The sequence below is a fragment of the Oncorhynchus kisutch genome, linkage group LG15 (genome assembly GCF_002021735.2).
Source record: "Oncorhynchus kisutch isolate 150728-3 linkage group LG15, Okis_V2, whole genome shotgun sequence".
NCBI classification, from domain to species: domain Eukaryota; kingdom Metazoa; phylum Chordata; class Actinopteri; order Salmoniformes; family Salmonidae; genus Oncorhynchus; species Oncorhynchus kisutch.
In genome coordinates, this window is record NC_034188.2 from 51,764,678 (window position 1) to 51,792,192 (window position 27,515).

Here is a 27,515-nt window from a genome sequence, read left to right on the forward strand (position 1 = left end):
TATTTTATGTCTGGCAGAATCTGAACCGACACTGAAGATTAACTCTGGAATCAGACTCTTTTGTTTACCTATAATGTTTGGTAATTGTGTTCTGGGTGTGTTTCTTTGCATACAGCATATGCGATGTGTCTATATACCATGTGTATGTACTGTGTGTTGAATTCCCCTCTCTGTTTGATTCCAGCCAAGCGTGTAACTCAGAATCCGTGATCTCCCTGACCTGCTCCGGTAAGTTCTGCCTCTGATACCCCACTTCACACTGTCACCTCCCTATGCCCCACTATTAGACTCCTCCTCTGACTACTCCTCCTCTGACTACTTGAAAGTCATCCAAGTTTTCTAGGAGTTGAATTATACAAGGGAGAGAGACAGAAAGACTGAGACTGGAGAATGCAGGGCAAACTGGACAGGATCCAGGCAACAAGCCACTTTGTAATGGGTCAGTGGTAGCTTGAGTGTGTCACTTAACTGACAGGTAGCAACGCTAACTGCCAAAGGGCTACTTTGAGTTCGCTTCCAGCGCTAATTCTACATTTACTCGTCAAACTACCTTTGTGTGCCTTAGCACTTTACAAAACTCTTCAGTGGAACTAACTGTCAGTGGAACTAACAGTGGAACTAAGTGGTGTTGGAGGGCCAGTAGGAGGCACTCTTTCCTCTGGTCTAAAAAAATATCCCAGTGTCCCAGGACACTGCCCTGTGTAGGGTGCCGTCTTTTGGATGGGACGTTAAACGGGTGTCCTGACTCTCTGAGGTCATTAAAGATCCCATGGCACTTATCGTAAGAGTAGGGGTGTTAACCCCGGTGTCCTGGCTAAATTGCCAATCTGTCCCTCAAACCATCACGGTCACCTAATAATCCCCGGTTTACAATTGGCTCATGAATCCCCCTCTCCCCTGTAACTATTCCCCAGGTCGTTGCTGCAAACGAGAATGTGTTCTCAGTCAACTTACAATGGATAAATAAACACTCTTTCCCCTGTGTGTGTGTGTGTGTGTGTGTGTCAGACTGTGGAGAGCGGGGACGATCGGACCGTGTCGTGGGGGGTGTGGATGCGTCTATAGAAGACTGGCCGTGGCAGGTGAGCCTTCAGCAGAACGGACAACACACCTGCGGAGGGTCACTGGTGTCGTCACGCTGGGTCGTCACAGCAGCACACTGCTTCTCTGGGTCAGTACCACTGCACATCCAATACAAACTATATACACTGTAGAATATGTTTGAATATCTACAACTAGCTTAAACAGACATAACACATGTAACTCTGACCATCCAACGTGGAAACTCCCACAAGGTCTGCAATTGTATAATAGGCTTAAGTATCTGGTGATAGAGACCGAGGGCTGGCTGTTAACCCCTGTACCTCTTCTCTCTCCTGGTCCTACAGTAGTAAGAAGGAGCTGAGTCGCTGGCGGGTGGTGTCTGGGAGGACTTACATGGGCACACTGGGAGGCTCATATGTAGACAGGATCATACTGAACGGAGACTACAATGCAGCCAGCAACGACTACGACCTGGCCATGATGAGGCTGACCAAACCCATCACTGTAGGAAGTATGTCACTTCCCCAACGTTACATTTTAGCAACACACAGACTGTGGCACTGAATTTGCTGGACAGTTCCTAGTTTTCGCAAAGGCTAGACATAGGAGAAGCCCCATCTCCACCTATTCTGGTTTTGAATGACTTCCCATGAGGAACATTTCTCAGACCTCTCAAAAATGAATGCTAAGAGCACTACACAATGATATAGAAATATGTATTTGTAAAAGCAGATTCTGGGAAGAGAGAATGCATTCAGGGTAGATTCTGACCTCTAGTGGCCAATTTATCAAACTGTCTATTTCAGTGAGTTGCAACATTGGACATCCCTCTAGGGAAATACTGTATATTTAGATTGTAGTCTGTGACATATATTTGAGGAAGTAGATGTCAATAAAGTTCTGTGTTTCCTCCACCAGACTCTCGTCGGCCCGTGTGTTTGCCCCCTAAGAACCTGGGCCTGAAGGCAGGAGACTCTATGACGGTGACGGGCTGGGGCTACCTCCATGAGAAGGGTGAACATACAACAAACAAAACTACCCTTCCCTTTCTCTCACCCTCTTCATCTCTATCCAACAAGCACATGTACTGAAATGTTAATAGTCGATTTCCCCTCTTCTCTTTCTCATCCCTCTGTCACCGTTTTCTCTCCCCTCAGGTAAAGTGTCTCCTGTCCTCCAGAAGGCTATCCTTCCCCTTATAGACAGTGATCAGTGCTCTAGTCCCACTGTCTACGGTGACTCAATTACTCCCAGAATGCTTTGCGCTGGTTACCTGGAGGGCAAAGTGGATGCATGTCAGGTACAGTGCCTTACAAAAGTATTCATCCCCTTGGTGTTTTTCCCATTTTGTTGCATTACAACCTGTAATTTAAATGGATTTTTATTTGGATTTCATATAATGGACATACACAAAATAGTCCAAATTGGTGAAGTGTAATGAAAAAAATTACTTGTTTCAAAAAATAAAAAAACTGAAAAGTGGTGCGTGCAAATGTCTTCACCCCTTTGCTATGAAGCCCCTAAATAAGATTTGGTGCAACCGATTACCTTCAGAAGTCACATAATTTGTTAAATAAAGTCCACCTGTGTGCAATCTAAGTGTCACATGATCTTAGTATATATACACCTGATCTGAAAAGCCCCAGAGTCTGCAACACCACTAAGCAAGGGGCACTACCAAGCAAGGTCAGGGACAAAGTTCTGGAGAAGTACAGATCAGGGTTGGGTTATAAAAATATTTGAAACTTTGAACATCCCACGAAGCACCATTAAATCCATTATTAAAAAAAAAATTGAAAGAATATGGCACCATAATAAACCTGCCAAAAGAGGGCCACCCACCAAAACTAATGGACCAGGCAAGGAGGGCATTAATCAGAGAGGCAACAAAGAGACAAAAGATAACCCTGAAGGAGCTGCAAAGCTCCACAGTGGAGATTGGAGTATCTGTCCATAGGACCACTTTAAGCCGTACACTCCACAGAGCTGGGCTTTATAGAAGAGTGGCCAGAAAAAGTAGGAGTCACTCTGGCAGTGGGCCACAGGAAACCCATATTAGTATCAAATCATGATTAATACATCTATTTCTTTTGCTTAAAGAAAAAAATAAACAAACACGTTTGGTGTTCGTCAAATGGCATGTGAGAGACTCCTCAAATATATGGAAGAAGATACTATGATCAGATGAGACTAAAATTGCGCTCTTTGGCCATCAAGGAAAATGCTATGTCTGCCGCAAACCCAACACCTCTCATCACCCCGAGAACAACATCCCCACAGTGAAACATGGTGGTGGCAGCATCATGCTGTGTTTTTTTTTTTCATTGGCAGACACTGGAAAACTGGTCAGAATTGAAGGAATGATGGATGGCGCTAAATACAGGGATATTCCTGAGGGAAACCTGTTTGTCTTCCAGAGATTTGAGACTGGGACGGAGGTTCACCTTCCAGCAGGACAATGACCATAGCATACAGCTAAATCAACAGTCGAGTGGTTTAAGGGGAAACATTTAAATGTCTTGGAATGGCCTAGTCAAAGCCCAGACCTCAATCCAATTGAGAATCCGTGGTATGACTTAAAGATTACTGTACACCAGCGGAACCCATCCAACTTGAAGGAGCTGGAGCAGTTTTGCCTTGAAGAATGGGCCAAAGTCCCAGTGGCTAGATGTGCCAAGCTAATAAAGACATACCCCAAGAGACTTGCAGCTGGAATTGCTGCAAAAGGTGGCTCTACAAAGTATTGCCCTTGAGGGGTGAATAGTTATGCACGTTCAAGTTTTTTTGTTTCACCAAAAATATATTTTGCATCTTCAAAGTGGTAGTCATGTTGTGTAAATCAAGTGATACAAACCCCCCAATAATCTATTTTAATTACTTTCACAAGCCACTGTAAAGTAGAATGTTTGCTTTGAGAAAAAACAGAAGAGAAAATAAGATAGCTTTTGGCATGAATACATTCAATGCCTTGTCCTGTAAAAAAAACAAATGGGACGACCTTAACACTTTATTGAGTATAGAATATCCAACCTCAAATGTGGCCTTTGACATACGTGTATAGTGCCTAATTCCAGTGTACTTAATGCCACTGTTGGGTCATGTGTTGTAGGGAGACAGTGGTGGTCCTCTGGTGTACCTGTCAGAACAATGGCAGCTGGTGGGGGTGGTGAGTTGGGGGATCGGCTGTGGCAGAGAGGGTCAACCAGGGGTCTATTGCAACGTGGACGAAATGCTCAACTGGATCCACACTGTTATGGAGGTATGTACGCTCACACAGGAGAGGCAAGGAGCTAGTGTATTTTAAGAGAGTACAAAGTAAAATGAAACAATGTAAAGTCTAGATGTTGTATGCTGCTGCCCTGAAAACCAAGAATAATAATAGTGTATCGTCCTCTATGCAATGGTTTGACCATGTGTACTTTATTGTTCTAGAAAAACCCTTGAAGCCTCAAAACATGACCAAAAGCCAATGCTCTATTGGGATGGGCCACCTGAATGGATTTCAGTGGATCTACATGGAGCTCTGTTATGGGAATAGAAGAGGAATCCTCTTCGAAGTGCAATTTAAAACACCTACAAGAATACATAACACAACCACATACACACACACAAATGCCAGCACACTCAGATAGACACAGACACGAACACACACTACTTCTTTACTATAACAGGTTGTTTACAGTGTGACATGTGCCATTTTAGGTGCCTCAGGGACCACTGACGTGGTAGTGTAACAATGTCGCTGGAGACGACAGTCGGTCTAGGCCTGCGTCCGAAATGGCACCCTATTGCCTTTATAGTGCACTACTCTTGATCAGAGAACTATGGTTCAAAGTAGTGCACTATCAAGGGAATAGGGGGCCGTTTGGGATGAAGCCTGGGTTTTCCACATGGCTGAGTACTTTGAGACAGGACTCTAACCAAGTGCCTCTGCTGTCTTTTTGTCAATGAGGTTGCGAGAAGGTCGCCATACACCAACTGTACTTGACCACTTTTTTATAAATGTAAAGTCGTCATGTGACCACATCTTTATGTGAGTATTGACATGCATTGCACAATGTTCAACATGTTCACCCAACTTTCCATGGGTGAAATGTCTTCATGAAAATATATTGGTGATGAAGTTTTGTGTCATGCAGTTGAAAATCGCATTTTTACCTCATGTTAAATGATCCTCAAGTACGGTGCGGTGACGTGAACCTTTCTTCATATTATGTCATTGGAGCGGGCGTTAGCCGTACTGTACATCCCGTCATGGATTCACTTTTACACTTTCCGCTGGTCAGACCTATTCACTATGTGCCGACAGATTTCCATTGGGCAATCGGAAAAATCCTTACTTGCACTATATGTACACGGTTCTGATTTAATAGCGTGTATTTATTTTTTAGACATTGTGAACATTTGAGTGTTTTCTTTAAATATTGTTTACTACGTAGAAATGGTTGTCTGTGTAAGATAGAAATGTGTCTGTATTTGTTGGTACGTTTGATAAAGGGGATGCCTGTGTTCAATAAATGATCAGATTTGGATTGGGATGAACTTTGAGTGATGGGATGTCTCGGCAGTGTCTGATTCTACTTCCAGGATGCTACGTAGGGAAGTTAGAAGACCGTAGTAACAATGAAGTTCATCCACAGGCTCACACAGCAACAGACGGACACATCCACAACAGTGACTCCTTTTATGCAAACCTTTATTTCCTGTATATATACTTTTTTTAAATCTTCTCTACAATTCCAGAGGAAAAAAACAATTGGGGTGCATAGTTAATGAGAGGGGAGAACGTTAGACACTATTACAGAAACAGGAGTAGGAGGGGTGTGTTGCACATTCACTTTATAGTTCTTAAAGGAATCATCACCTCTTGAGACTGAGGGGGTTGAGTCAGGTCAGTCAGTGACCGCCTCACAGTAAGCGGGTGTGTGTTTTGGTGGGTGAGAGGGCGAGCTGTTTTCCTCTGCACGAGCCACATTAGCCCTCATGCTCAGCCTGGGCTTGGACAGTGGTTACAATTTAGCAAGACATTGTGGAAGTACAGCACTCGTTAAACCCCAATAACAAAGAGCAAATGCGCTGTACTTCGACATCAGGATGATACTGCCACTTGAGTCCATTCGAGCCTGGCCGTCTAGGGACTGCTACCCACAGACAGTCACCCTGTGGGTGAGGCCAGTGAGGGAGCGAAAACAGCCCCTCAGAACCCTGAACAGCTCCGTGGAGTAGAGGATCATGGGTGAAAACTGTGTAAACCTGTGTGTGTGTGTGTGTAGTGATCCTAACAGGCAGTAACCTGGCTACCTTATGAGCTCAGAGTAAATTCCCATCTATTTGACTATAGAGTAGACTGTGCTGTGGGTAGCTTCAGTTGGCTACAAATGCACACCCATTGTGATAAGGATGAAAATAGATACAACTTTATTTTGCTTATTTGTTTGCTTGGCCTTGGTGGGCTAAAACTTAGAAAAGGAGTTTTGGCCAGAGGACCTGTACTGTACAGTATACTGCAGGTTGGAGCAGGAGGTGTTCTCTGCACTGGAATGTGGGAAGCAGAGAGCAGACTTCACAAACTCTTGGCTTGGCAGTGTGAGTAGGAGTCGCTCTGGCAGTGGGCCACAGGAAACCCATATTAGTATCAAATCAGATGATTAATACATCTATTATATAAGAAGCAGACAATGTTAGGACTGGATATATTTATATTTGTGTCCCGACTTTCATTGTAGATCTTTATAGTGAACACCTATACCTTGTGGCAATGTACAATGCATTATTAGCAAATTGGAGTATTCTTATTTGAGCTGCAGAGAATTCATGGCATGTATTAGCGTTGATTGGATTTCCCATGCTAGATAAGTATTTTGATAACACTGAACGTGAGATATAGCTCTGTATCATTTTCCGGGTTTTTGCTGTAGTCGTAAAACAGTGAATCATCATTGAAGGCTTGCTGTATTTCTGTGTACTGTCATAATGTGCACAAGGTATCAAAACCAACAGAGACATGACATTTGTTTCATTTCATGGTTGTGCAAGTGTGATAAGATTGTATCAAATGGTGCCTAATAATACTGTGCTGTAAGTAATACTCGTAATACTACCAGCCATGCTGTTAGTCTGTGTTGCCTGAGACGTTGGTTCACAGGGTGAGTCGTGTGGATCTGCCGCGGCGACGCAGGCTTGAGCTGATTGCAGCTTTTAGTCCATCATAACATGTGGCCCACAATGCATCACTGCGGCTATGCGACTGCCTCTAGAGGATCACTACACTGGGCATGCTCACTGCTGCGCCCCGCAGCTCAGACGTGCACAATCAGGCTCAGAGCTGGTGGATCTCAGCTCAGACATGGCTAATCGAGCTCAGAGCTTGTGGATCTCAGCTCAGACATGGCTAGTCGAGCTCAGAGCTGGTTGATCTCAGTTCAGACATGGCTAGTCGACCTCAGAGCTGGTTGATCTCAGTTCAGACATGGCTAGTCGAGCTCAGAGCTGGTTGATCTCAGTTCAGACTTGGCTAGTTGAGCTCAGAGCTTGTGGAACTGTTCATACTGAGGGGCTTGAACAGATACTGTTCTCCTAGAGATACTGAAGCAGTGAACAGTGAAGGACAACTCTGTACTTCGTAACACACAAGAAATACTAATGGTATTTTTGTACATTGTCAGATCTGATTAAAGTTACAGAAGGGACAATGAATCTGCAAACAACAAGATATGGATACAATAACTAGCCTTATGAATCATTTTCTTCATGGACATGATCCTTCCGAATACCTCAACGGTGGGCTTGATTATACAAAGACACTGACAGACAAGGATCAACTGAATAGTATTGCTTTTCTCCCAGAGGCATGCTTTGTGTGTTTTTCCCCAATGTCAAAGGAGAGAGAGAGAGAGAGTGTGTGTGTGTGTGTGTGTCTGTGTGTGTGTGTGTGTGTGTGTGTGTGTGTGTGTGTGTGTGTGTGTGTGTGTGTGTGTGTGTGTGTGTGTGTGTGTGTGTGTGTCTCTCTGTGTGTCACTGGTTTTCAACGGGGGTAATACAATGGACAGGAGTGCCACCATGGACCACATCAATGCAAACAGATGGTACATCAGTGCATAAAACAGGTAGCACACCTCCGTACCCAGTATCTAGTTTCATGAGTTGGCTATTGCATCATCTGTTTCACCACCACAACAGCACATGAAAGTTGCCAGTCGTATTGCTTCCGTTAAACACAGGTCATGTATGAGTAGAGTACAGAAACGGCAGTGACGGTAAAGGGTGAACAAGGTGAACCTGCTGGAACGATGCCGCAATATCATGTGTGTCACCTTATGCTCTCTAAAGCTAAGACATTACATGGCAAACGTAAGTCCAGTGCCACGACTACATCCACTACACGACCCTATAGGATTCAAATCACAACCATTGGATGGATTTGGGTATGGCAGCGCTCGGTCTAAAAGCATTCCCTGGCTCTCCATGTCACCGGGGCCCCTGGTAATTTAAAAAAAAGGTACTGCAGGGCAAGTGATGAGGGAGACCTTTCCAACGATGCTAACCTCAACATGGTGAGGGAAAAGAAGGAGGGAGGTCTAGAAGGGATTATACCAAGACAGACTAGTTGTCCAGATCTAACTTGTTATCTATCTATCGCCACACACAATACGGTTATAATCAACCGGGGCAAACATCACCTTCCCTGCAAAGTCTACCAGCACATCGCTCTCTACTCCTCATATCAACCACAGTCTGGATGTTCATAAGGATACTCTACACGAGTAAGGTTCCTATTAACACCCTTCCTAAGTCTACAGCACCACTCTCTCCCTAAAGCCCTGTACATTTTACTGTCTCAGGACGAGGAGACGGAGATGGAGGGGCCTACTACATTTCCATCTCAGATGAGTAAAACCTACGAAGTGGACATTCATGTATGGGTCTTAGCTCTGCGACTACAATGATGCTTTACACACACCTAGACGTATAAAGGTGTGGTCGTCACTTCAAGTGGCACCTCTGAATTTGAACAAATATGGATGTACAAGTAACCCATTTGCTTTAGAAACAGGTTGAAAATGAGATAAATACATTTAAACAGATGAGTTATGGCTTGGCCTGGTTTGAGATGCTCGCTTTTAGAATTGCATGTTTCCCATCGAGGCAATATGACATTCAGTCTTGAGGGGCCGGAGTCATAAAGGAACGCCTTGATTACGGACAACGAACCTTTGTAGTAGCTACATTCTGCAGCTCAAACTCATGCATACCAGTAGTGGGACATTTGGTTCATATGGCAATTGATTTGAATACGGGACAGTGTAGGCTACACAAGGTCAAGGGGGTAGCGATGATGAGCCAGCTTGGTAGTTGGCATCCGAGTCAATGGTGCAATGTTTTGCAGTATTGAAGATGGAGGACATTATCCTGTTATAGGCTAGTCGCCACATTAACATGTTAGTGCTATGGGGGTTTGTATCGAATGAATGATGTGAAGAAACTGCAAGTAGCCTACAGATCCACTATGCATGCAGGCCAGGTGATGACAGAACACTAGAGAGCAGTCTTTCCTGTGGTATGGACGTGTCGCATATATATAAACAACATTCACATGCTAAGAAAAACGCATTGGTTATTTGTTAGAAGCAGCATCATAAATGTTCATTCATTTCTACAGGGAAATGGGTTACGCGGGAATTGTCTTTACTTTAGGTCTGGATCTTTTTTTTCTGTGTGTTTTTCATGGCGGTTTTAAGGCTCCCTAAAAGCGAAGGGAGCAGGAAGTGAGTACAGGCACCTGTGTTTCATCTAATGCAAAAATGAATCAAACCAGTTCCGGCCTGGATCTAATATACACTCCAATGACTCCCTTCTTCCTCTTCTCCTCTATCACATTCCTTTCCTCCGCAGTGACATTGTGCTCATAACCCAGCCCACTGCGTTGCCGTCCAAAGGACAGTATTTGTACTCTGTACGCAGATCTAATGAAGAGTCTTGACCTTAGTAACCGTAGCAGTCGTTCATCATAGTGGTGAAGATCTTTTAGTTACTGTATATCCTATTGAATAGGCACAATTGATACTGTATGGAATTAGTTCCGGATCAGCTTTCAAGGCATTGCCTTTCTGTCAAAAATGGACTGTGAAGGTTCACTATGGTTAAAGGAGGGAAGCTGTTTGCCCCCTGTACAAAGAGTACAAAGAATCTCTATCGGGCAGTAGGCTACCATAAATATGTCTCGTAATCAAAAGAGCTGCAGAGATGGTCAAAATATATTGTGCTGTTGTAGAGTATACAATATGGCAGTTCGTAGAACTTGGCAGTGTGTGAGTTACTGTGTGTGTGTTTATTGGGACGAATCTTGTCTTGGATGCAGGGTGGTCACTAGCTGGTTTAGCCACAAAGTAAAAATCTGATTATAAACCAGAGGAGGCTGGTGGGAGGAGCTATAGGAGGACAGGCTCATTGTAATGACTGGAATGGAATGATGGAAAGGTGTCAAACACATTAAACATATGGAAACAACATTTGACTCCATTCCATTCCAGGCATTACAATGAGTCCATCCTCCTCTAGCTCCACCCGGCAGCCTCCTCTGTTTTAAACCTAACCTTAACCTTAACCCTAACCTTAACCACACTGTTAACCTTATGCCTAACCCTAATCTTAAATCTAGCGGAAACCGTTCAGCTCTGCCCCCAGGACAAGATTCATCCCAATAAACGTCAACCAGATGTTTTTATATAGTGTACATGAATGAGTAACTGGTGAGACATTGATGTTGATTCCAGAAATGTTCGGAAAGTAGGCTTTCGCGTAATTCAGATAAATACCTCAATAAACTCAGAATCGGAAACACAATCTTTAGGGTGTGTCATTGGAGTGTCTGATCCAGCCCTGATCAGTTATCATGTTCCCCAAAATCTCTAGCACAATTTAAAATATACATTTGACATACTATTTCACATTGGTTTATGTTATACTTTTGTCATTAGATAAAGATAAAACAGTTCATTGATAATAGCTTTCTTTCTATGCCTGTTCAATATATTTTCATGTGTACATATATACATGTACAGACATATATGTACATATACATAGGTGCACATGTTTCATGCCTTTGGTGTGGCTTTGTTGTCCGCTTTGGCTGCGCTGAGTCCATTTTCTGTGTTGTCCTGTCCTGAGCTCACAAGGCACTCTTTACTGTGATAGGAGAGGAAGAGGAAGAGAAAGAGAAAGAGAAAGAGGAAGAGAGAGAGAGAGAGAGAGAGAGAGAGAGAGAAAGAGAGAGAGAGAGAGAGAGAGAGAGAGAGACAGAGACACAGAGAGAGAGACAGAGAGAGAGAGAGAGAGACAGACAGACAGAGACAGAGAGAGACACAGAGAGAGAGAGAGAGACAGAGAGAGAGACACAGAGAGAGAGAGAGAGACACAGAGAGAGAGAGAGACACAGAGAGAGACACAGAGAGAGACACAGAGAGAGACACAGAGAGAGACACAGAGAGAGACACAGAGAGAGACACAGAGAGAGACACAGAGAGAGAGAGATGACGCAGAGGTGCGCATCACAAATAGAGAGAGACAGGAAAAGAGAGAAGGTCAGAGTCAGTGTGAAGAACTAAAGGCAAGTAAAGAAATGTTGATAAAGGCATGCATACCAATGTTCCATGACAGTTTCAAAGGGGGGAGGCGGTAGCCGAAGAGCTGTCGGTTCGAATCCCAGCGCTGACGGGAAAAATGTGAAGGGGGTGAGCTGGCAACCAGAGGGTTGCTGGCATTAATATCTCAGATGCCCTTGAGCAAGGCACTTAACTCCCAAACAGCTCAATGGGTGCCACTCTGTGGCTGCTCCTGTGCTGCTCCCAGGCTGCAGCCGCACATACTCATATAATACATACTAACTGCATACTCCATCTCTTATACACCTGAGCTTTGAATCACTTACTTCTTCTCTGCAGACTTTTTTAGGATGAGGAGCACCACAGTCTTTGTCACCATGACAACAACGATCAACCCGATGACTCCGCCAACGACAGACACGATGATGGTGGTTACGGTATTGTCAACCACTTTCACTGGGGAGAGGAGGTGGATAACAAGAGAGAGGGTGGAAGGGAGGGAGGAATGGTGAGAGGAAGAGAGGGTTCAATAAGATGAGTATTCAGCTGTTTCCGTATAATGATAGTCAGGTGTACGTTCTATCCAGGACAATATGAAGAGGTCATTTGATGCACATCTTTGACAGCATGCATCAAAGAGCTGGTGTACCTGTAAAACATTCAAGAAAAACAAACGGGCACACGTCTTTTACCAGGCGACGATGAGAGGGAAGGAGGGAAGAACAGAGGAGGTGTGGATCAGTCTCACAACCACAGCGCTGGGAGATCGAGTGATCCGCTCATGAGGAGATAGGATACATCTCCATGTAGCTTTTACCTCCAAGGAGTTGATTCTAGTGCATACTGGGTACACACCACAAGCAACACATTCGGTTGGACAATAAATAGATTGTGCTGCAACGTAACACTTGACCATGGAACGGATGTCAGAGTATTCTTGAGCCATTACACAATGTGGAACTTGGACACATGACAAATGACAAATGAAGCCGATATGTGCCCCTACTTCCACTAGAAGACATCAAAACGGTGGTGACCGGGTGGCCTAAAACCTAAAGTAGGGAAATGTCGTCAATGGGTATGTGCCGTGTCTTACGTTCATCCACCACGAACAGGGTGAAGACGGCGCTATGGTTGCGGTTCTTCTCCTTGGGGTTCCGGGCGAAACAGGTGTACTCGCCCTCGTCCTCGAAGGTCACGTTGAACAGCAGGATGGAGATGTTGTTGTGCTTGCTGCTGCCCACAAACTCTATCCGCTCCTGGTACACCTGCACCCGTGGTTCCACACCTTCTATAGGGATCACCGCCTCACACAGCTGGAGAGGAATAGGGAGGGGGGGAGAGGAAGGAGAGGGAGAAGAGGAGGGAGTGGAAGAGGGATAGGGAGAACAGGAGGAAGCGAGAGAGAGGAGGAATGAGGTGGAGAACAGGGGCGAGGGGGAGAGATGTTGAGACAGGAGTGGGATGTCACGTTGCTCATTGAGGGGGTGTTAGTGAGGGAGATGACTGTGTCAGTCGGTGTCGTGCCTTCGCCATGGTGCCGTTGTCGTTGTAGTGCCAGTTGAAGTAGAGGTTCTTGATGCCGATGCAGCTGGAGTAGATGCAGGGTAACAGCACCGTGCTGCCGTTCATCGCTTCCATGAAGGGCACCTTCCCCACTGACACCTCCAGCGCTGAAGCACACCATACCCCTGGAAGGGACGGAGGAGGGAGAGAAGGAGAGAGAGAGAATATGATTAGATTTGTAAGTAAACAATTTGGGATTCAATGATTTGGCACACTGGAAGACAGAAATTGAAATACTCGACAGAGAGAGAAAGAGAGAACGAGGAAGCGAAAGAATGAGGGCATCATTTGTTTTTCACCAACAGCAGTAGCCTACATGACCGTTCCTCTCTTATCTCCAGCTATTTTTCTAGTGGCCTGGCTGTTAGATGGCTGTTAGTATTATCACTTACCCAGCTGACACTGGGGCAAAATACACACAGGTGTGTACTTACATACACACCTCAACTAGCTCTCACAGTCTCATGTCAGAATTAGATGTTCATCGATGTTTCTCAAAATTCAAAGTTGTTGCAAACGTCAAATATCAGAGTATTTAAGGTTAAGTAAAGGCATGAACTCTGAAATCTTAAGGTTAGGCATTAACTCTGAATGGTTAAGGTTAGGCATTAACTCTGAATGGTTAAGGTTAGGCATTAACTCTGAATGGTTAAGGTAAGGGTTGAGGTTCGGTATGAGGCTTAAAACAAAAATCTAAAAAATAACTTTCTGTTGCCGAATTTCAACTTGCAACGTGGAATCTGAGGCGGATGCTTACGCCCAACTGCTATCCCCTAGCAGCAAATCAAATCAAATCAAAACCCGCAGCGCTCACTGTTGCCCCTAGCGGCCGGTTTCCACGTCGTCGCCCAATGTCCTCAGACATGGACGGACGTCCAATACTGATTTGTGTAACGGGTGACCTGGCTGGTCAACCTAGGCCAATATAGCCCTCGTGTGTTTGTTTGTGTGTTTGAGTGTGTGTCCATCACGAGTCAACATGCCTCCCTAATCGCAGCATCGGCGTGATCTCAAAAATATCTGAGTCCTTTCTATTCTACTGCATCCAAATCAAGTAGCCTATTCAAGTACGTTTTCAAGGGAGAGCGAGTGAAAGAGTGGGAAAGCAAAATGAGAGAACTAATGGATGGATGGGTGTGTGGGTGGGTAGAAGGAGGAGGGACAGAGAGAGAGGGAGAGAAAGAGAGCGATAAGAGAGTGGAGGAGGAAAAAGAGACAAGGCCGGGTTGTTTTCTGTCTGGTCCTGTGGGCCATGCAGTGCAGTACGCTGCAACACGGCGGGCGGTGGTATTCTCACCACGCGGCTTGGCGTCAGCGCTGAGAGGACTGCACAGGGGCTATTTTTAAATCCTCTCGTCCCATCTCAATATTTCATTCTGGGAAAGAGATAGTGAGTGTGTGTGCTGAGTGTATGGGCCTGTAAGCAACCCTGGTGCGCGTGAGTGTGTTGTTTGTACGGTAAATGACTGAAGACTATAGTACTGCAGTCACACCAGCCTTGCTCAACATGGCAATAGATCAGATCAGGAGAACCAAGCAATCCCATCAGCCAATTACCCCAGCTCAGCCCAGCCCCTGCGTTACCAGGGGCTGGTAATTAATGAAATGAATGTGTTTGTACTTGGCCAATACTACGGTATGTTAACACACTGTGCTGTGATGATAATTGCCAATAGAAGGCTGGGTTGGTAGCCTGGGTACCAGTCTTTTTCTGCTAACATTCCACTCCACACATGGCACATGAGACGGAGTGCAAGGAGTGGAATGTTAGCAGAAACAGACTTGCACCCAGGCTAGTGGGTTGGCAACGCCACGACACAAATGAAAAAGGCTCTGTAATTGTTGTTACTCTGATCAGTCAGATAGCTAGCAACAACGACTAGAAGCATGAATGCAGATGGCTTGTTTCAGCTAGCTAATGGGGCATGCAAAGCAAGAGTCCCCACGCTAAATCATCAGCATACTTTCTTCTCATTATATTTTTTCATTAGCACGCTATTCCTCTTACACCATTTAATCTAGAAATGTCATTCAAACTTCAAAACGTGCAGACTGGTCTGGACTGAGTTGCTTGTGTAAAACGTTACGATATATTTGATACTTTTTAAGCTACGAAACTTTTTGTCTTTTCTTTTGTCCTCCATCCACTTTCAAAGGATTTCCTCACCATTCTAAAGGCCTCATTGTGACATCATCACTTTCAACGTTCCATTCACTGTAAATGCAACAATTACGAGGGGGTGTGGTATGGCCAATATACCACAGCTAAGGGCTGTTCTTAAGCACGACGCAACACGGAGCACCTGGATATAGCCCTTAGCCGTGGTATATTGACCATATACCACAAACCCCCCCAGATGCCTTATTGCTGTTATTAGAGCAGTAGAAATACATGTTTTGTCATACCCGTGGTATACGGTCTGATATACCATGGCTGTCAGCCAATCAATATTCAGGACTCGAACCATCCAGTTTATAGTGCAATTTTTGACACAAATCAGCTACGTCGGCCACTTTGCCAAGACAACAATTGCTTTTCAAATCTGAAATTGGAACATAATGATCTGTTACCAATCTATCGATACAGCTGTTTTAGTAACTGCATTAATACATTTTCCCCAACTTTTTCCAAACAACTACCGTTTTGACCACTCCACCAACAAGTCAGACAAAACTTAGAGCATATTAAATCTTCCTCTACCTCTCTGGTTTTGAAATCTGAAAGCAGAACAGGAATAGCTTCTTCCAATCAATAGGTAGAGCTCTTTTAGTAACCCATCGACTGCTTTTATTAAAGATGCAGTAATGTCAGAAGCTAGCAGATTCATTACTTACCAACAACAGCTGTAAATATCAATACAACTACATCACATTTTGAAATTAACTTTCCTGTCTTTGACTAACAACACTATTATGAATCTAGCAACGAAGTTGTGTGGGTCAGAGTGCAGTATTAATTTAGTTTCATAGCACAAATGTTTGCTAGCATGTTTCTCAAACTGGCTTTAGCCATGGAGGCCTGCTAAGGCAACTGTTGCCTAGCAACATGAGCCTCGGAGGGAGACAACATCTACATAGCACGACAAATTCCCATGATTTGTGAATCTGTTTTGGACCGAACAGCTTGCGTTAAGATTTCTAATGCTTCCCTGGTCTGGGCGACCTGCAATGATACAGTGAAGATCTCTAATGCTCACTAGCTTCGTCCTCATTCTCAGGATCGTGCACCGTGCTATAAATACCTGGCTAGTTTGCCTCTCTGTAAAGAGAATGGTGGGCTGTACGTTGATCCTTCTGCTCTGATTGAATAGAGCGAAGCTGTTGCCGTTCACTCACTTCATATTTCACCCGGTCACTTCTCATCGCACATTACGTTTTCACACGTAACAACTGCAGTTTAGACACTGACCACAACCACACAACTATTGACCACAACTACTGACCACAATTACTGACCACAACCACACAACTACTGACCATATCCACACAACTACTGACCACAACTACTGGCCACTACTGACCATAACTACTGAATACAACTAACTGACCACAACTACAGACCGTAACTACTGACCACAACTACTAACCTCAAATACTGACCATAACTCCTGACCACAACTCCTGACCACAATCACATAACTACTGACCATAACTACTGACTACCACTGACCATAACCACTGACTAAAACTACTGACCACAACTACTGGCCACTACTGACCATAACTACTGAATACAACTAACTGACCACAACTACAGACCGTAACTACTGACCACAACTACTAACCTCAAATACTGACCATAACTCCTGACCACAACTCCTGACCACAATCACATAACTACTGACCATAACTACTGACTACCACTGACCATAACCACTGACTAAAACTACTGACCACAACTACTGGCCACTACTGAGCACAACTACAGCTACTGAACCACACAACTACTGACTACAACTCCTGACCAAAACTACTGACCACAATCACGCAACTAGTGACCACACAATTACTGAACCACACAACTACTGACCACAACAACACCGACCATAACTCCTGACCTCAACTACTGGCCACAACCACACAACAGCTGATGACAATGTATTTGAAAGACAAAGGAGTTATTTATTGGGCAAAATGAATGTATGCAGAGGGAAAAATAGTTTATGTTGTCAATAATCATTTGATTGTAAGCCAACCATGTCTGTTTTTTTTGCAACATGTTTATTTGTATTTTTATGTTGGTGGACAACCCACCCGCCTATTATAAAGGTGTCCTTTAAGGCTGCAGTTATGGTGGGGTTGGAGGTATGTCCAATGCACAGGTTCCATCTGGAGCCAGCCCAGCCCAGTCCCACCTAGCCCAGCCCCACTTAGCACAGTCCCACCTAGTCCAGCCAAAACTAGCCCAGTCCCACCAAGGCTCTAGTTTTCCTTCCCTATGCTGAGATGAAGCCTCTCCTTCAGCTCTAAGGTCAATGGTGCTGTATATAGCCGAAGCTTTTGATTGGCTCATTTTCACTCTGACCGGTGGATGTGTGCCATTATGGAACAATTCATCGTTAGTGATGCCTATTACGATAGGAGTGTTCACATTTCTCTGTGATCCACAGAGAGGTGATGATGATGCACAAAAATAAGATGTCTTCATGATGGGAAGCTGGGAGGGGGATTTGTGTGTCGAACGATGGTGGCTGCAGTGGTGAATGGTTGTGTTGTGTGTCGAATGATGATGGCTGTAGTGGATGGGTGTGTTTGTGTTTGTAGAAAATGCATTCAACTTGTTAGTGGCATTGATCTATTTCCATTTTCTATACTGAACAAAAAGATATATGCAACATGTAAAGTGTTGGATCCCATGTTTCATATATATATTCCATACGCATAGAAAGCGTATTTCTCTTAAAGTTTGTGCAGAAATTTGTTTACATCCCTGTTAGTGAGCATTTCTCCTTTGCCAAGATAATACATCCACCTGACAGGTGTGGCATATCAAGAAGCTGATTAAACAGCATGATCATTACACAGGTGCACCTTGTGCTGGGGACAATAAAAGGCCACTCTAAAATGTGCAGTTTTGAGGGAAATTGCAATTGGCATTCTGACTGCAGGAACGTCCACCAGAGTTGTTGTTTAGATAATTTAATGTTAATTTCTCTACCATAAGCCACCTCCAATGTCATTTTAGAGAATTTGGCAGTATGTCCAACCGGCCTCACAACCGCAGAGCACGTGAATCCACACGAGCCCAGGACCTTTACCTCCGGCTTCTTCACCTGTGGGATCATTTGAGACCAGCCACACAGACAGCTGATGAAACAGAGGAGTATTTCTGTCTGTAATTAAGCCCTTTTTTAGGGAAAAACTCACTCTGATTGGCTGGGCCTGGCTCCCCAGTGTGTGGGCATATGCCCTCCCAGGCCTACCCATGACTGCGCCTCTGCCCAGTGATGTGAATCCCATAGATTAGGGCCTACTTAATTTATTTCAATGGACTGATTTCCTTACATGACCTGTAACTCAGTAGAATTGTTGCATGTTGCGTTTATATTTTTGTTCAGTATACTGTAATTTATTGCAGATCAATAGAACATTTGCTGTGCCAATGAATGGCAATACAGCCTCAAATGACAACATATTGACTGAAAAAAGTTGTTTTATTAAAATAGTTGTCCTTGGCTGTGATTGAACAGATATTTTAAAGCAACTTAACAATTCAACAGATCATTAATTGCACCGATTAACTGAGGCAATTACCACATTAGATCATACTTTATGAATATCCCATCTGAAATCTACCCCTAGCTCCTACCTCCTAGCCCCTAACACTTAGTCCCTAGACTCTATTTAAATTGCATCTGAACTCTAACCCTGTCATCCGCATTGTGTAATCAATATGGTGTGAATTCCACCTAGAGGGCTAGTTGGAGCTATTGGCATATAGTTTATACCCATCCAATCCACTGTCACATCTTGGCAGATTGTTCTTTTTACTGGGCCGCTGTGGCTAAGAATGACAGAGGTTGAGAATGACAGAGGCTAGCATCAATCACACTTCAGCAGAGGGAACTGACTAATGGAAGCACTGGGAGAATGAGCGAGGGGTACCTGAGAGGAAGCTGGCGGATGCAAAACCAACTAACCTCCCTATTTTGTACTACTTCACGTTTGCCTTCCCTGGTAATCTCCCTTACCTATTTCTAGGGATGCACATGCATAGACATACGGTACACACAAACACTTGCATGCACGCACACTTCCCTGGTCAGCATCACAATATATCCCTCCCTCCCTTTCTCTCTCTCTCTCGCTCTCTCTCTGTAATGCAGCAGAGTAATGCTGCAGCGGCTCAATATATTCTGTTTCTCTCTCTGCCTCCTTCTCTCTCTCTCTCTTACTGGCACTCCATTTCCCTCCTCTTTGTCCCATACTCCCTGCTCATCTACTCCTCATCTTTACACAATTCATAGTGGTATTGTGGTGTTGTTGCTGTTGGCCCTCAAGGGCTCTGAGGCAGCTATAAGCTGTGTGATGCCAGCAGTGCTGGGCTAGCTAGGTTGGGGACAGCACGGCCGGTCAGTCACGTGTGTGTGCGTGTGCTGTGGGTCCCTGGAGGGCAGGACAGGACTAATCTCTCAGTGGTTTTGATTTTAAAGAACCACTTTGCCTGTCTGCGTCTCTGTGAGGTATTTACTTGTTTGTCCTCTAAGATACATGTCTAGACTAGCAACCCAAACTCGCAGCCCCTCTGTCCTCTCCTGATTCCCTTAGAGGCCCTTGTGAATGCATCACAGCTGTGATACCTCATGCTAATCTCAGATTAAATCAAGAACAGCTATCCTCAACCCCCCCTTCCCCTTCCCCACCCACCCACACACAGACACACACACACAAATACACACATCCGATAACCAAGCGGAAATAACAGTTACTAAAGTTAGATCAGTTATTCCAAAAATGAGCCACAAAGGCAGAGGTTTGTGTGGGTACAAGGCCGGATTATATTCCTAATCTCATCCTTTTGGCATTTATCTCTCGTCCGGGGACTGATCACTGATATAAAGTAACTGCTGACCTGCAACTTCCTGTCAGATTCTCCATTCAAACTTCTGGAAGTTGGGAATAGAGAAAGGACACCCTTCTCCAAAAACCTCCCCATCTGAACTACCTGTTCACAACCCAGGAAGTGGCCATTGGACTGATGCACTCTCAAAAGAACATGAGGAGGAGCTCACGTGTGAGATCTCACCGCCCTCCGTTGACTTCGCTATCCCCTATTCATCATTCTTAGTTGAGTAATGGACTCCACCAGTCCCTTCCCCTCTCTTCCCCATCTCAACCATTCTGCCTCTCCTGCCTCTTTGACCTCGGAGCCACCATCACTCAGAATCTCTATCTAGCTGTTCCTCCTCTCCTCACCCCTGCCCTATGCATCCCTTCACATTGCATTCAAAACTCAGTCGGTTAATAATTAATCTGCCCTTGGTTCTCCCTGCTCCTCTAGTCTCTCCTCCCCTCGTCTCCCTCTTCTTTGTGGTAGGAGTGCCCGCCACGTGTCTCTACAGGGTGTCTCTACAGGCTTGGTCAGACACTGGGGAAGACTATTTCCACTCAAACTTTTATTTATCCGTTCTTTCATGGGAGCTCCTAAAGTAACTAAGCTCTGGTACAATGCATCTGTTTCTCCATCCCTCTCCTACTTCCCCCTTCACGTTCCTACTTCTTCACTAAGTTAAGCCTCTCTCATTCAATTTCTCTGACCCTCTCTTCCTCCATCTTCCTCTCCATGCGCCTTTACTAGTGGCCGCCTGGCCTTATCCTGGCACTTGGTTATCCAGCTGGTCCCTTCAGCCCTCTGCTTAGTGACTACAGGAGTAGGCATACGGAAACGCATACGGCGGTTTTATAACGCAGTCGGACTGAAACCTGTGAGTCACTCCGTAGACCTGAGAATGAGCCTCAACCTCAGCCTGAGTAGAGCAGTGAAGTACAATAAGTACACTCAGCCTGTGCAGCAGGCCTCTCTCTCTCTCTCTCTCTCTCTCTCTGGCCCTCTTACAGGCATACTGCTCCCCTCAGCTACAGCACACCAAAGCACAGTGCAGAGCGGAGGACATTATTCTTGGATCACTGTGGGTGACATTGCTTCAGCTACACTGGCGAAAGACAAGGAAACGAAGAAACAAACCGAAACAGCAGCACCACATAATGACATCAGACTCCCATTAGAACAAGAACAGAATTTGGATTTCTCTAATTTCCCAATATGTGCCCTCCCTTTGGGCATTGCCACTTTGGGAAGAGTCAATCGAGGTTGCCAAGTCTACCTTTAGCTGTGATCTAACTTAATCATAGAACACTGAACGCGGAGCATAATGGTTCTGGATGCCATTATAGAGATCATTTATCTAAGCATTTTTTGTTGAGCATCATCCTTTATCGTTATCTTTAGAAATGGTTTCCAATTCCAGTGGGACTGTGCCATACTGTGTTAGCACACATGAGGCATTGTTCAACTTATTTCAAAACAGGAAGACACATGAATTCAAGTCCACAATAGACCCATACACCATAGCAAGCGCCCACCAACCCCAGGGATAGGAATTCATTCAAACATCTGCCTTCAATCAACTCCTCAGCCGTGACCCTTCGGTGTATACCTTCTATGTGCTGCATTCAGGCTCTCAATTTACAGGCATAACTCATTTCCCTTGTAACCTACATGGGAAATCTCTTGACGATTACTAGAACTTCATACAAAGGGAAAATTGAACTGCTATAAATGTCTTTCTGGTTAATTTGGACTGGTTTTTAGGAAATATCCAAGAAAAAACATTGATGCAGTCCTAGTTAAAATAAATTACAATCTAACTTATTCTCCCAAGGTACCTTAATTCATGAAGTTGTCAAACATGCCCTCACAACCTTGACATACATAATCCTCCAGTAAATCTAAATGGCCCAACCATGGCCCAACCACCTGTGATTTTAGTACAGCAATTCAAATCATCCCCTCAGCAGGTGTGCAATACAAAAACAAGTGCCACTGCAGTGTTTCGGTCTCACAATATAACAACGGATCACAGCAAGGAGTCTATTGTTACACGCTAATCCATGCACTTCAATGTCGCAAACGATGCCCGCACATGGTGTTAGTATTACAACACATTGCTATGTACAGGCCGTCAGCACGGTGCAGCAACACTACACAGGGGAGGAGTGCTGAGTGTCCGTGTGTGGTCTGGGGAGTACATATCTGTATGTGGGTGAGGGTTGATGACATTCAAAACTGTGTGTCACTCGCTCTCACTCTACCTGTGCTTGCCTGCCTGTGTGTGTGTGTGTGTGTGTGTGTCTAGGGGGGGGGGGGGGGGTGGGGTGGGGTGGGGGGGGGGGGGTTCTTACGGTTTTGGCAGGGCTGTAGTAACTATTCGGCCTGTAAGGGTGGCGTGTGTCTGAAGAGGTTATGACATCAGATCGGGGTGTGGATGTAGGTATTAGCAAGGGTAGCTTAAGACGAGTACGGGTTGAACACCTGGTGCTGCCGGCCCGCCCCATGATCGTGGCACAGTCCAGACTAATCTGTGGATCAACAGGACATCACGAGCTCAAAACCACCCTTTCATAACACCCGCGTCACACTTGTCACACACAGCGATCATTAAATGCACATGACTCAGCACTTACATGCAAACACACATTTGTTAACCTACACGCAAGCATTCACACGCTCACAGACACACGGACACGAACGAACGCACACGCGCACACACACACACACAAACACATCCCTTCCCAACGCCATTTCCATTCACAACAACTTTAACAAGCCATCATCACAAGCCGTACCAAATAACCTCTAAAAAGGCCCGACCCTTAGTTATAGTGGGGCTAAGAGGACAGGTGCAGCTAGGAAGAGAAAGGACCCCCCCCTGACCCCCCCCCCCCCCCCCCCCCTTCCCCCATTGTAACTCCTAGAGTCAAATGCTACACCATAATACATGATCAAAGTCTTGACCTCCCAAGACTTGGCATGCCAGTGCATTGTCTCAGGAGTCAATAAACCCCAGGTATTTATAGGAGGTCATGTGTGTGTACATGATTTGAACGGCTTAAAATCAAATGTATTTTTAGCTACGCGACAGAACATCCAACAGATATCCACCGGGGTAGTTTACATGGCTATTTCAGAGATAAAGCATCACTAGCCCCTCCAGGAATTCAATGCCTTGGTAATGGTCAACGTTATCTGATCGCAGACCCAACCACATATCCACCCAGTCTGATCCTGCAAACTTGACTTTCATATAGGGGAACTGAATGGAGCTTCAAGTTAAAAATACACGCTTAGAATTTAAAAAAATAATAATAATCTAATCAAATCCAATGTTGTTGGTCATGTGCAGATATTTAGCAGATGCTATCGCAGGTGCAGCGAAATGCTTGGGATGCCAGCTCCACAGAACAAAACAGCACGCACAGTACAAAACAAAACATTGAAATGAATGAATTTGTAAATATCAATACGACCAATGTCAGAATATAAATACATACAGAACCAGTCAAATGTTTGGACACACCTACTCATTCAAGGGTTTTTCTTTATTTGTACTATTTTCTACATTGTAGAATAATAGTGAAGACATAACAACTATGAAATAACACATATGGAATTATGTAGTAACAAAAAAAGTGTTTAAACAAATTAAAATATAATATATATTTTAGATTCTTCAAAGTATCCATCCTTTGCCTTGATGACATTTTTGCACACTCTTGGCATTCTCTCAACCAGCTTCATGAGGAATGGTTTTCCATCAGTTGTGAAGAATTACCCACATATACTGAGCACTTGTTGGCTGCTTTTCCTTCACTCTGCGGTCCATTTCATCCCAAACCATCTCAATTGGGTTGAGGTTGGGTGATTGTGGAGGCCAGGTCATCTGATGCAGCACTCCATCACTCTCCATCTTGGTTAAATAGCCCTTACACAGCCTGGAGGTGTGTTTTGGGTCATTGTCTTGTTGAAAAATAAATGAAAGTCCCACGAAGTGTAAACCAGATGGGATGGCGTATAGCTGCAGAATGCTGTGGTAGTCATGCTGGTTAAGTGTGCCTTGAATTCTAAATAAATCTCTGACAGTGTCACTAGCAAAGCACCCCCCACACCATCACAACTCCTCCATGCTTCAAGGTGAGACACATGCCGAGATAATCCATTCACCTTCTCTGCATCTCACAAAGACACGGTGGTTGGAACCAAAAATCTCAAATTTGGACTCATCAGACCAAAGGACAGAGTTCCACCGGTCTAATGACCACTGCTCGTGTTTCTTGGACCAAGCAAGGCTCTTCTTCTTATTGGTGTCCTTTAGTAGTGGTTTCTTTACAGAAATTCGACCATAAAGGCTTGATTCACGCAGTGTCCTCTGAACAGTTGATGTTGAGATGTGTCTGTTACTGGAAATCTGCAAAGCATTTATTTGGGCTGGTAACTCTAATGGAAGTATCCTCTGCAGCATAGGTAACTCTTGGCCTTCCTTTGTGGTGGCAGTCAGTTTCATCATAGTGCTTGATGGCTTTTGTGACTCCACTTGAAGAAACTTTCAAAGTTTGTCTGTGGATCTGAGGTGTTTAGTCCCGGTGTCCTTAGCTTAGTGGTGCACTTCGTGGGCACTATGGTGTTGTCACCATAGTACCAAAACCATAGTGACTATGCTGAGCTGTAGTCAATGAACAACATTGTCACATAGGTGTTCCCTTTGTCCAGGTGGGAAAGGGCAGTGTGGAGTGCGATTGAGATTGCGTCATCTGTGGATCTGTTGGGGTGGTCTGCGAATTTGAGTGGGTCTAGGGTATCTGGGAGGATGCTGTTGATGTGAGCCATGACCAGCGTTTCAAAGCACTTCATGGCTACTGACGTGAGGGCTATGGGGCGGTAATCATTTAGGCAGCTTACCTTCGCTTCCTTGGGCACAGGTGCTATGGTGGTCTGCATGAAACATGTAGGTATTACAGACTCAGTCAGGGAGAGGTTGAAAATGTCAGTGAAGACACTTGCCAGTTGTTCTGCCCCTGCTTTGAGTACACGGCCTGGTGATCCATCTGGCCCCGTGGCTTTGTGAATGTTGACCTGTTTAAAGGTTTTGCTCACATCAGCTACCGAGAGTGTTGTCACACAGTCATCCAGAACAGCTGATGTTCTCGTGCATGCTTCAGTGTTGCTTGCCTGAAAGCGAGCATAAAAAGCATTTAGCTCGTCTGGTAGGCTCGTGTCACTGGGCAGCCCACGTCTGGGTTTCCCTTTGTAGTCCGTAATAGTTGTCAAGCCCTGCCACATCCGATGAGCGTAAGAGCCGGTGTAGTAGGATTCAATCTTAATCCTGTATTGACGCTTTGCTTGTTGGATGGTTTGTTTGAGGGCATAGTCATATTAGTGTCTCGCTCTTTGAAAGCGGCAGCTCCAGCCTTAGCTCAATGTGGATGTTGCCTGTAATCCATGGCTTCTGGTTGGGATATGTACGTATGGTTACTGTGGGCCCGACGTCGTCGATGTACTTATTGATGAAGCCGGTGACTGAGGTGGTATACTCCTCAATGCCATTGGATGAATCCCGGAACATATTCCAGTCTGTGCTAACAAAACAGTCCTGTAGCGTAGCATCCACATTTGTATCCATCTCTGTGTGTGGAGTAAAGGTGGTGTAGAGTTTTTTTCCCTCTGGTTGCACGTGACATGCTGGTAAAAATTTGATGAAACTGATTTAAGTTTGTTTGCTTTAAAGTTCCTGGTCACTAAGAGCGCCACTACTGGATGAGCATTTTGTTGTTTGCTTATTGCCCTATAGAGTTGGTTGAGTGCGGTCTTAGTGCCAGCATTGGTCTGTGGTGGTAAATAGATGGCTACTAATAATATAGATGAGAACTCGCTTGGTAGACAGTGTGGTCTACAGCTTATCATAAGATACTCTACCTCAGGCGAGCAATACCTTGAGACTTATTTAATATTAGACATTGCGCACCAGCTGTTATTGACAAGAAGACACACAGATCCACACCCCTCGTCTTACGAGATGTAGCATCTCTGCTCTGCCGGTGCATGGAAAATCCCGGCAGCTTTATATTTTCCATGTCGTCGTTGAGCCACGACTCTTTAAAAAATAAGATATTGGCAGTTCTTAATGTCCCGCTGGTAGGATAATCGTAATCGTTGGTCATCATTTTTTTTTCTTCCAATGATTGAATGTTAGCAAGTACCACAGAAGGAAGTGGGAGTTACTCGTTCGCCTACGGATTCTCAGAAGGCAGCCCGATCTGCATCCTCTAATCCTCCATCTTTTCTTCACCCAAATGACAGGGATTTGGGCCTGTTCCCAGGAGAGCAATATATCCTTCTCGTCAGACTCGTTAAAGGAAAAAGCTTCTTCCAGTTCGTTGTGAATAATCACTGTTCTGATGTCCATAAGTTATTTTTGGTCATAAGAGATGGTAGCAACAACATAATGTACAAAATTAAGTTACAAACAACGCAAGGAAACTAACAAAATAGCACAATTAGTCAGGAGCAAAACGTCAGCCATCCACTTCAGCACCATCTTTGTCGTTCAGCGCCATCACTGTTGTTTCCATGTCATTTCAATGAAATTACGTTGAACCGAAGTAGAATAGACGATGACACTGGTCTGGAAAATTATTGATATGTTTAGCAAGCTCAGACTCCATGTCATCAGATAAGACCTTATGTGCCTCTGCTACCCTATCATAGCCGCTCTTTCGTCCAGGTATGTTTGTTTTATTTTTTTGTCAATGTACCCCTTCAGTGTCATTCAGTCTATTTTTTCATAATTTGATGCTGCTCGAATGCTCTTCTTCCCTTCTCTCCTTTCCTTGGCTGCACTCTCATGAACCTCAAGGGGGGCCAAACCGCTGCTTGTTTTACATATGCATACACAGGGCATGTCTGTTCTGTACCAATACAAAATGCACTATCTCGCATATTATGCATAAAACTGACAAAATATAATCATAATTTGTATGGGGTATGGTAGCCAATGGCTCAACTTGCCCCTTGGCATCCACCTTTACCCTGCCCTGAACTTTAGTCACTGTTACTAGCCGGCTACCAACCGGTACTCTATCTTGCGCCTTAGAGACTGTTGCCCTATATAAATTACATATAGTTATTGAACACTGGACACTTTAATAATATTTACATACTATTTTACCCACTTCAAATGTATATACTGTATTCTGGTCAAGGCTCATCCTATATAACTACTGCTGTGCACACCTTTTCCATTCCTACAC

At 44.6% G+C, this 27,515-nt stretch overlaps 2 protein-coding genes across 9 annotated transcripts in view; one reads left to right on the forward strand and one right to left on the reverse strand.

Moving 5' to 3' along the window:
- LOC109905442 (transmembrane protease serine 4-like) overlaps positions 1-5,580 on the forward strand; it is a 15,740-nt gene extending 10,160 nt beyond the window's left edge. For all 7 annotated transcript variants that reach the window (XM_020502814.2, XM_020502816.2, XM_020502812.2 and 4 more), the window contains 7 exons: positions 185-228; positions 1,009-1,171; positions 1,389-1,555; positions 1,963-2,058; positions 2,202-2,344; positions 4,154-4,303; positions 4,477-5,580. In XM_020502814.2, coding sequence (XP_020358403.1) covers positions 185-228; positions 1,009-1,171; positions 1,389-1,555; positions 1,963-2,058; positions 2,202-2,344; positions 4,154-4,303; positions 4,477-4,488 — 775 coding nt within the window. In that variant the 3' untranslated portion in view covers positions 4,489-5,580. The remainder of the gene's footprint in view (positions 1-184; positions 229-1,008; positions 1,172-1,388; positions 1,556-1,962; positions 2,059-2,201; positions 2,345-4,153; positions 4,304-4,476) is intronic.
- Positions 5,581-5,722: 142 nt separating this feature from the next.
- The window catches only part of scn4ba (sodium channel, voltage-gated, type IV, beta a), a 28,686-nt gene continuing 6,893 nt past the window's right edge, over positions 5,723-27,515 (reverse strand). The window contains exons 2-6 of one of the 2 annotated variants that reach the window (XM_020502818.2): positions 13,173-13,336; positions 12,742-12,961; positions 11,972-12,101; positions 11,685-11,751; positions 5,723-11,229 (exon numbers count right to left, since the gene is read on the reverse strand). In XM_020502818.2, coding sequence (XP_020358407.1) covers positions 11,703-11,751; positions 11,972-12,101; positions 12,742-12,961; positions 13,173-13,336 — 563 coding nt within the window. In that variant the 3' untranslated portion in view covers positions 5,723-11,229; positions 11,685-11,702. The remainder of the gene's footprint in view (positions 11,230-11,684; positions 11,752-11,971; positions 12,102-12,741; positions 12,962-13,172; positions 13,337-27,515) is intronic. The other variant, XM_031790481.1, reaches the window with a different exon arrangement.